At 43.5% G+C, this 10,476-nt stretch overlaps 2 protein-coding genes across 2 annotated transcripts in view; one reads left to right on the forward strand and one right to left on the reverse strand.

Annotated features, from left to right (window-relative positions):
• reep3b (receptor accessory protein 3b) overlaps window positions 1-10,476 on the reverse strand; it is a 269,693-nt gene that overhangs the window by 84,267 nt on the left and 174,950 nt on the right. The window lies entirely within an intron of this gene.
• Window positions 3,898-6,978, forward strand: LOC130538503 (uncharacterized). The gene is made up of 2 exons (XM_057056152.1): window positions 3,898-4,244; window positions 4,322-6,978. The coding sequence occupies exons 1-2, from the start codon at window positions 4,163-4,165 to the stop codon at window positions 6,883-6,885; spliced, it is 2,646 nt and encodes an 881-aa protein (XP_056912132.1). The 5' UTR covers window positions 3,898-4,162; the 3' UTR covers window positions 6,886-6,978.

Raw genomic sequence — 10,476 nt, forward strand, 5'->3', positions numbered from 1 at the left:
TTCAGGTGATCATGTTGCATTCACCTCTGTTTTGAAATAAATGTATCTCCTGACCAAAAATGATGTTTTCTCCACGAGAAAACGTCAAAAAAGTCATAATGTGACTGCAGCATACGTTTTCACATGATCATGTTGCATTCACCTCTGTTTTGAAATAAATGTGTCTCCTGACCAAAAATGATGTTTTCTCCACGAGAAAACCTCAAAAAAGTCATAATGTCACTGCAGCATACGTTTTCACATGATCATGTTGCATTCACCTCTGTTTTGAAATAAATGTGTCTCCTGACCAAAAGTGATGGTTTCCCCACGAGAAAACGTCAAAAACGTCATAATGTGACCGCAGCATGAGTTTTCAGGTGATCATGTTGCATTCGCCTCTGTTTTGAGAAACTTGTGTCTCCTGACCAAAAGTGATGGTTTCCCCACGAAAAGACGTCAAAAACGTCATAATGTGACCGCAGCATAAGTTTTCAGGTGATCATGTTGCATTCACCTCTGTTTTGAGAAACTTCTGTCTCCTGACCAAAAGTGATGGTTTCCCCACGAAAAGACGTCAAAAACGTCATAATGTGACCGCAGCATGAGCTTTCAGATAATCATGTTGCATTCACCTGAGTTTTCAGATGATCATTTTGCATTCACCTCTGTTTTGAGAAACTTGTGTATCCTGACCAAAAGTGATGGTTTCCCCACGAGAAGACGTCAAAAACTTCATAATGTGACTGCAGCATGAGTTTTCAGATGATCATGTTGCATTCACCTCTGTTTTGAAAACAATGTGTCTCCTGACCAAAAGTGATGGTTTCCCCACGAGAAGACGTCAAAAACGTCATAATGTGACTGCAGCATGAGTTTTCAGGTGATCATGTTGCATTCACCTCTGTTTTGAAAAAAATGTGTCTCCTGACCAAAAGTGATGGTTTCCCCACTAGAAGACGTCAAAAACGTCATAATGTGACCGCAGCATGAGTTTTCAGATGAACATGTTGCATTCACCTCTGTTTTGAGAAACTTGTGTCTCCTGACCAAAAGTGATGGTTTCCCCACGAGAAGACGTCAAAAACGTCATAATGTGACCGCAGCATGAGTTTTCAGGTGCTCATGTTGCATTCACCTCTGTTTTGAAAAAAATGTGTCTCCTGACCAAAAGTGATGGTTTCCCCACGAGAAGACGTCAAAAACGTCATAATGTGACCGCAGCATGAGTTTTTAGATGATCATGTTGCATTCACCTCTGTTTTCAGAAATTTGTGTCTCCTGATCAAAAGTGACGTTTGCTCGTGAAGAAAATGTCAAATAAGGCAAAATGTGATTGCAGCATTATTTTTCACATGATCATGTTGCATTCGCCTCTGTTTTGAGAAATTTGTGTCTCCTGATCAAAAGTGACGTTTGCTCGTGAAGAAAATGTCAAAAAAGTCACAATGTGATTGCGGCATTATTTTTCATATGATCATGTTGCATTCGCCTCTGTTTTGAGAAATTTGTGTCTCCTGACCAAAAGTGACGTTTGCTCGTGAAGAAAATGTCAAATAAGGCAAAATGTGATTGCAGCATTATTTTTCATATGAGCATGTTGCATTTTCCTTTGTTTTGAGAAAAATGTGTATCCTGACTCAAAGTGACGTTTGCTCGTGAAGAAAATGTCAAAAAAGTCACAATGTGATTGCGGCATTATTTTTCATATGATCATGTTGCATTTTCCTTTGTTTTGAGAAATGTGAGGGCCTTGCCATGTCTCAAGAGGAGGGAACAAACAGGAGATGATGAAGTAGAAGATTACATGAGAAGTATGCAGCAAGCAAAAGATATTCAAAGAACAAATAATCTGCCAGATATGCCTTTTCCTCCGTAGGAAGAAGATAACAGCATTGACGTGGGAAACTATGTGTGGTTGAAGCGCATTCGAAGAGCCAAGTGGAGCCACGCTGGGAAGGTCCGTTCCAGATCCTGCTGAAGACACCTACAGCGATGCGGATAGCGGAACAACCCTCGTGGATACATCTTTCCCACTGTAAGAAACAACGGACACTTCCAGGTGAAAACAAGGGCGCAGTGACGGTTTGTCCGTAAACGGCTGATGGCCTGTATAGGTCCAGCAACGGCTGAACCCCGTCTGAACCTGAGAAGAGGAGGGAAAGAAATGTTGTTCCTCCTGATTGTGCGACTCAGACGTGGAGTCGGACAAGATGAGGAGTGTGCGCTATGTTTGGAGAACATTGCTGCACATTCATTCCTAACAACACAGCCTCAGATGGAAGCCTCACCCGTGCTCCCCGCAGTCTTGGAGGACTGCTCCTGTTCCCGAGTTCCCTGCAGTCCAGAGGGACTGCTTCTGCTTTGAGGACTCACCGCTGGACCCCACCGACAGCCCAACGAGAAAGATGCAACAACAGAGGAGTAAAAGATCGTACTCAGTGCAGCAATGGCACAGCTCACTTCTCTATTCTATGGATATGTGTCACTACAGCTATCTCACCAGTAACCACACAAATGGATCAACTCTATCCTCTACTCGACAAGGATGGTGATATGATATTTTTTGCTCAAAGCAAAATAACCGTGTGTCATTAGTATAGATGTGATTTTGGACAACAACATTTTTTTATTTCTTTAATATTTCAGCTACAAACTACCATGTCAGAAATGTGGGATGTGCAGTACACTTGTTACAGAAAAGTAATTTATTATATTGAAGTAATTTAATGAGAATGATATAATTGACAATTATGTTATTTCCATCCCGTTATTTTGGTTGTCCTATTTGAACTTTGAACTTCTGGCTAGTCTTGAATGCCCTCTAGAGGTCGTTGATGTTTAACCCTTTCATCTCAGATAATTTGGGGGAAAAAATTGTCAAACATTGGTTAAAAAAAAAAATGCTACCATTATATAAAAAGCAGCATTTAAGTAAAGTAATCAAGGAACAAAGTCTAGTGCAGCTCTACAGTACACAAAACACAGGTGGTGCCATCGCAAATGAATAATAGATAATAATTAAAATAGCTGGCATCTAATTTTATTGATTTTTGTTGACTTATGGTTGATTATTCATTGCACCCTGAATGATACACCACATTTTGTGCATTTCAATTTGTTTGCATGCACTCAAAAAAAATGGTGGACCTCAAGGAGATGCCCAGGGAACATTATTTGATGACATGGACAACCACACTGATTGTCAGTGTAGACGAAATGCTGGTAAGAACAATTGGCCTGTAGCTGTCTATTTTCCAGCTTTGTCGTTACCAATTGGCACTAACAAAACAGAAAGCCATATGTAATTATAAAAGCAGTAAAACATAAAGAGAGCAGTGCAACAGCTCGCATAGTTTAGGTGTTCAGCAGTAATGTAATCAAGACCACTGGCTCTATAATTATAGATTTTACTAAGAGAGAGAGAGAGAGAGCAAAGACAGATTTGATTAACATTATAACATTCATTATGTTTACTCTTATGTTCTGTTTGGATGACAAACGCTATTCAACCACAGCATTAGCATGGTTTGGTACCCTTTCTACACTTCACTTTTATATTTTTGATTGTGTTTACTGTGACCACGGTGAGAATTTTGGCATCAAAACAAATACAGCAGCACCTAAAGGCTTAAAAGCATGACAATGAAATTAATTCTAATTTATGATTAGAAATTTTGCTTACAACAACAATGATCACCCTAACCCAATTCTGTCCCTAACCCTAACCCTAACCCTAACCTAACCCTAACCCTAATCCTAAAATGGCGCTGTCTCAGGCGGCAGCCAGTAGTAGCAGCTCCCTAAACTTAATTGTTCTTTTTTAAACTTTCGTAGTGTTTTCTATACTTGTTTACATTCTTTTCTATTTGGATTTTCTTTCTTTCTTTCCATTTTCAACTGGAGTATTCAGACACCATGTTCTGGAGGCTCGAATACTTTTTTCTCTGTTTTGCGGTGCTTGGGTTATTCGCGGCCCCCATCAGCTGTGCCAAGAAGCGGAGCGGTATTGTCTATACACGCGACCAGCTGATGGCTCTAAGACCACCATCCTTTGTGGTCGGAGAGAAGCCCCAAATCCCTAAGGAGGTGAGGAGGAAACAACGAGGGACTAAGGCTGGAGTTAAACAGAGGATGAAGAGGCGACGTTTTAAACCCTGCGTCCCCGCGGTCATAACGGGGAATGTCAGGTCCCTGGCAAATAAGATGGACGAGCTGGAGGCGCTCACACGGACCCAGCGGGAGTACAGAGAGGCCAGTATCATGTGTTTCACGGAGACATGGCTCCATGGACTGATACCGGACTCTAATGTGACGATCGCTGGTTTCACCACCGTGCGAGCGGACCGAGACACCACCGCGGCCGGTAAGAAGAAAGGAGGGGGACTGGCCGTGTTCCTTAGCAACAGGTGGTGCAGCCCGGAGCATATTCACGTCAAGGAGCGCGTGTGCAGTCCCGACGTGGAACTTATTGCTATCGGACTCCGTCCATACTATTTGCCACGGGAGTTTACTAACGTCATCGCCATCACCGTTTATATTCCTCCGACCGGTAAAGCGGACTCGGCCTGTGACGTCATCCACTCTGTCACGGCTGACCTGCAGACTAAACATCCCGGAGCCTTTATCCTCATCACAGGGGACTTCAATCATGCCTCCCTTAAGTCCACTCTCCCTACATTCCACCAGTATGTCCAGTGCAGCACGAGAGACAGGAAGACTTTGGATCTACTGTATGCTAATATCACCAATGCATACACCTCCACTGCACTCCCTCCGCTAGGCAAGTCTGACCACAATCTCGTGCTGCTCTCCCCATCATACACACCTGTGGTTCAGCAGCAACCAGTCACTGTGAGGACTGTTATGAAATGGTCAGATGGTGCCATGGACTGTCTGCGGGATGCCCTGGAGACCACCAACTGGTCTGCTCTCTGTGAACCACATGGTGAGGACCTGGATGGACTGACAGACTGTGTTTCCGACTACATCAAGTTCTGCACTGAGAACTCCGTCCCCACCAAGAAGGTACGCTGTTACCCAAACAACAAACCATGGGTGACAAGTGACCTGAAGGCCCTTTTGAATAAGAAGAAGAGGGCCTTCACTGCTGGGGACCCGGCTGAGCTCAGGAGTGTACAGAAGGAACTGAAACGCAGTCTGAAGGAGAGCAAGGATGCCTACAGGAAGAAGCTGGAGGAGAGACTGGAGAGGAACCAGACCAGGGATGTTTGGAGTGGGATGAGGACGATCACTGGCTTCCAGAAGAAAGGAATACGCTCAGCTGATGGGAACGTGGACCAAGCCAATGAGTTGAACCAGTTTTTCAACAGGTTTGACTCTAGCTCCCCCTCCCCCAGCTGTCCCAATATTCCTCTGGATAACAATGGGTCCCCTTCACACCTCCCAGAGCCCCTAACACCTCTGCCAACTTCTTCCCCCTCCCCCCTGCTGACACCCTACATGGATCCCAGCATGTCACCCATCCCCCCGACAGGACTGTCCTTCACGTCTGGCCAGGTGAGGAGAGAGCTGGAGAGGCTCAACCAGAGAAAGGCTGCCGGACCGGACGGCATCAGCCCACGAGTGCTGAGGAACTGCTCCAGGCAGCTGTGTGGAATACTGCAGCACCTGTTCAACCAGAGCCTTCATCTTCAGAGGATCCCAGTGCTTTGGAAGACATCCTGCCTGGTCCCGGTGCCAAAGAAGACCCATCCTGTGGCACCGAGTGACTACAGGCCAATAGCACTGACCTCCCACATTATGAAGGTCATGGAGCGGCTGGTGCTGTCACACCTCAGACCTCTGGTGAGCCCCTTTCAGGACCCTCTGCAGTTTGCCTATCAGCCCAAGGTGGGGGTTGATGACGCAGTGATATACCTGCTGCAGAGGGCTTACTCCTCCTTGGACAGACTAAACACCACAGTGCGGGTCATGTTCTTCGACTTCTCTTCTGCCTTCAACACCATCCAGCCAAGACTGCTGAGGGCGAAGTTGGAGAAGATGCAGATGGATGCTCCCCTTGTTTCTTGGATCGAGGACTACCTGACAGGTCGGCCACAGTTTGTGAGACTGCGGAGCTGTGTGTCCGACCCCCTGATGAGCAACACAGGAGCTCCTCAAGGAACTGTGCTCTCCCCATTCCTGTTCACCACCTACACAGCCGACTTCCAGTACCACTCTGAGACATGTCATCTCCAGAAGTACTCGGATGACACAGTCATAGTCGGGTGTGTGGAGAATGGACAGGAGGATGAATACAGGGACCTTGTGGAGAGTTTTGTCAGGTGGAGCAGGGAGAACCTTCTGCAGCTCAACGTGACCAAGACGAAGGAGATGGTGGTGGATTTCAGAAAAAGCAAGTCCCCACCCTCCCCAGTCTGCATCAGTGGGAAAGAAGTGGAACTAGTCCCATCTTACAGGTTCCTGGGTGTCCAGCTGGACAATAAACTGGAGTGGTCCACAAACACCGATGCTGTCTACAAGAAGGCCATGAGCAGACTCTATTTCCTCAGGAGACTCAGGTCCTTCAGTGTTTGCAGCAGGATGCTCCAGATGTTCTACCAGTCTGTCATGGCTAGCACCATCTTCTTTGCTGCAGTGTGCTGGGTTGCAGGCATTAAAGCAAAGGATGCCAACAGACTCAACAAACTCATCAAAAAGGCAGGGTCTGTTGTTGGCTGTAGACTTGATAACTTGGACGAGGTGGTGAGGGACAGGATGGTGTTGAAACTGCGGACAATCATGGACAGTCCCTCCCACCCCCTCCATAACATAGTGGACAAACTGAGGAGCAGCTTCAGCAACAGACTCCTGCAGCCTCGCTGCTCCAAGGAACGGTACAGGAAGTCATTCCTGCCGTCCGCCATTAAACTCTATAATTCACTCAAACCAACTCAACAATAATTGTGTAATGTTTATGTTGTAATTTTATTTCTAATTTATTCTATATTTATGTATATATGCTTATAATGCTTATAATATGTATATATTATATTATGTATATATTATATATATGCTTATAATATATGCTGTATATATGCTTATAACATTCTAATCTATCTGTATTTATTTTTTTCTGTCTCGTTACTCTGCATTCGCTGCTACTATAATTCAATTTCCCCACGGGGATGAATAAAGTCCATCTTAATCTTAATTCACCATATTAATCTTGTCCCATTTACTGGTTTTGATTTTTATTTTGATTTGACAGTTTAGGCCAGAGATGTCAGGCGTAAGGCCCGCAGGCTGGATCAGGCCAAACCAAAAGGGTTTAATCCGGCCCGAGAGATGATTACGTAAAGTATAAAAATGAACTGGAATTTTTCAGTCAACTGCTGTTCTAAATGCATCCATTGGATGGCGCAATAGCAATTATAAGCAAGCAACCTGTTTATAATAGGGCAGGGCAAGTAGGTCAAACAAGAGCCAATCGGATGAGCTCTTTTGTGTTTTGCCCGCGCGATTTATTACGGTTTCTACTTTTAGCATTTTATGCTTTTCACCCTCACTGCCCCAAAATGTCACTGTCAAAAAAGAGAAAAGTAGACACCGAGTGCAGAGTGTTTCAAGAAAGATAGTCATCCTCTTATTTTTTCGCGGAAGTGAATGGGAAAGCAGTATGTTTGTTGTGTTCACATGTTGCAGTGCTGAAAGAACATAACCTTCGTCGCCACTATGTGAGTTTTCACGCCCACAAATATGATAACTTTCAAGGACAGCAGAGAAAAGAGAAGGTGGATGAACTGTTTTCTAGTCTAAAGAAACAGCAGTCCGTTTTTACTTACAGCTGAGACATCAGTGACGCTGCGGCCAAAGCTAGTTACCTTATTGCTAAAGAAATCGCGGTGGCTTCAAAACCATTTAGTGAGGGTAAATTCATAAAAACCTGCATGGTGAAGGCAGCGGAGATCGTGTGCCCTGAAAAGCGACAGGCTTTTGCAAATATCAGCCTGACAAGAAACACCATCGCAGACAGGATTTCTGATCTTTCAGTGGATTTGGACAGCCAGTTAAAAAACAAAGTCAAGGCTTTTATTGCTTTTTCAGTTGCAAGTGATGAAAGCATGGACATCAGAACTTTCAAATAAATTGAAATGATTTATTATTAACAGTGATGTTATGTTTGCACTATTTTGTATACACTGAGCTCAGGCTACAGCTTTTTGCTGATATGTTGATGTGCTATTGTTCTTAATTTATTTTATTTGTATATTTAACCTATTCTTGATTTGTGAATGTGGTTCTTGCAGTTTTCTGGGCAATAAAGTTTTATCATTTTTATCTACATTTCTGCCTGAGAAATGTCACCCTGATATAGTTCTGTGGTTTGGTTCTGTGAATCACTGAGACATTGCGTGTTCTCTGTCCTCAGAATTTTCAGTTAACTTGAAGTGTTTTGTGATTAATAGTGCTCTTGTGTTTGTCCTATTTTGGACAGTATTAAACAAAGAAAACAATCTGAAGTTGTTGTTTTTAAGTTATATACCATGATTTTGCCGGTCCAGCCCGCTTGGGAATAGATTTTGCTCTATGTGGCCCCTGAGCTAAAATGAGTTTGACACCCATGGTTTAGGCTATATATGTTGTATATGGTCTCCTATTTAATAAATAGAATTTAATTTGGATAACCCTAGAGGCACCTTGTAAATCACAGTACGGTAATCAGCTATCTCAAAAGTACTTATAAATATGGCAAGGTGTGTCTTCATAAATTTTTCTCCTTTTCAAAGGGCCGATGGAGTAGAGAGGACAAAGGTCCAGCCACTTATGGGCTGCCCGTGTCTATCAAATGGTAGCAAGACCAAGCTTCGTGCCTCAGTGCTTACAGGGGGCATGTAGCCCCTGCTGCCCTCTTTGGAAAGTTTCTTATAACCTGAGCATTTGGTAAGGAGAAGCAGCATGCGAAGGGCTCCCGCCCTTCGGCCAGCCTTGTGCTATACTGTTTCCTCCTACCTTGTGGGTTGGCCTCCAAGGCGCAGTGCAAATTTTGGTGGCCCTGGCTGCACCCACAGTAGCCAGGGCCACCCTGGCCTAGATGCTTTCCAATGGTGTTTTCTAGTGGAATGTATTCTCATCATGTTTTTATGGGTCAGGAGGTATTAAAATGTCTTTTGTGTCTCTACTTAAACTTAAGACAGTACAGGAGATTTCCAAAAGTCTTCTGATTGGAATGAATACTGACAAAGATGCCAACAGCCTCAGTATTTCCAGAACCAATTGTGGATCAAGATTAAGCTGGGTCAATGATTAAAAAAGATTTCCATGGTGTCCATTGTGCCACTGTATGTGATTTTTGTAAGAGGGTGGCACGGTCAAATTGTGACTGTCACCTTACAAAAAGAAGGAACTAGCATCTAATGAGACCTTTTGTATATTTTTTCCTATGGGTTTTCAACAGCTGTCTTTCACATTTGAAAGACATGCAGCCTCTGTAATCAATGTTGGTAACATTAATGGCCAAACCTGAATTTCTCCTGAGCCCTGTCAGGTGATGGTTTTCCCATTAATCTTTGTGCAGTTCCCAGGGGTCAAGCTGATTTATTTAAAAAAAATAAAGTGTTTTTCATTCTTTATAGTCCTGAGTGCAGTGCAGTGTGTTTTGTAGTATTTATAATTTTTAGAGTGCAGCATTATTTTTAGCTAAATGCATGTTCATGATTTTTTATTGCAAGATGTTTGCTGTTCTTTTATTCTAAAAACTCTGCAATCTGTTTAAATAGTTCCACTGGTCTCAACATTTCATATTAACTTTACCTGTGATTTTGAACAGAAGATCAACCCAGACATGGTGCACGGGCAGACGTGTTTCACTTATGGAGAGAGAACAAATGCACTAAGTTTTAAGTGTCTTCTGGGTCAGAGGAATTTTTCAATGACTTTATTTCTTTTATTTTGCTAAAGGAATCAGAATCAGAGTACTTTATTGATCCCTTTAGGGGGTGTCCATTAGGGAAATTAGCAAGGCTAATAAAGCCTAGTAAATAAGACAACATAAAAGAGCACATTTACACAATATCCTTGCGCTTTTTAGCATTCATTTTGTTCTGACTCCTGTCAGTGTTTGTGTTATGTTTAGCGGGGGTGCTAAACATAACACAAACACTGACTGGCGTCTTAGGGCATTACACCTACCACGAGTTTGTTTTTGAGAAGCCACCTACAGTACGTGTCACATGCGGGCACATGCGGGCTGTGCTCCACCGCAGTGTTGTTGTCTGAACCTTGGAGTAGATCCATCAGTAAGTACAGCTGACCGTGAACTCGTTTAAGTTAGGTTTAAGGCTGTTAAAGGCGCATTTAAGTTAAGAACAATTGGTTTATATGTTTTCTGTTTCTGTTTTCTGTAGGGGGTCGTCTAATCGTTAGGTCACATCTTAGTTATGCTGTTATAGGCCAAGGCTGCCGGGGTCCGGAAACATGATCACCTGACAGGCCTCTGTCACCCCACTGGGTCATGGTTTTCTCTCCTCTCCTCTCCTTTCCTCTCCTTTCCTC

Source organism: Takifugu flavidus, chromosome 1 (genome assembly GCF_003711565.1).
Source record: "Takifugu flavidus isolate HTHZ2018 chromosome 1, ASM371156v2, whole genome shotgun sequence".
NCBI lineage: Eukaryota > Metazoa > Chordata > Actinopteri > Tetraodontiformes > Tetraodontidae > Takifugu > Takifugu flavidus.

Excerpts from the sequence above, each read along its gene's own strand:
- LOC130538503 (XM_057056152.1), top strand. The coding sequence starts at position 4,163 with ATGTCAGGTCCCTGGCAAATAAGATGGACGAGCTGGAGGCGCTCACAC. Across the intron at positions 4,245-4,321 it reads TACAGAGAGGCCAGTATCAT|CGGACCGAGACACCACCGCG; the intron begins GTGTTTCACGGA and ends CCACCGTGCGAG.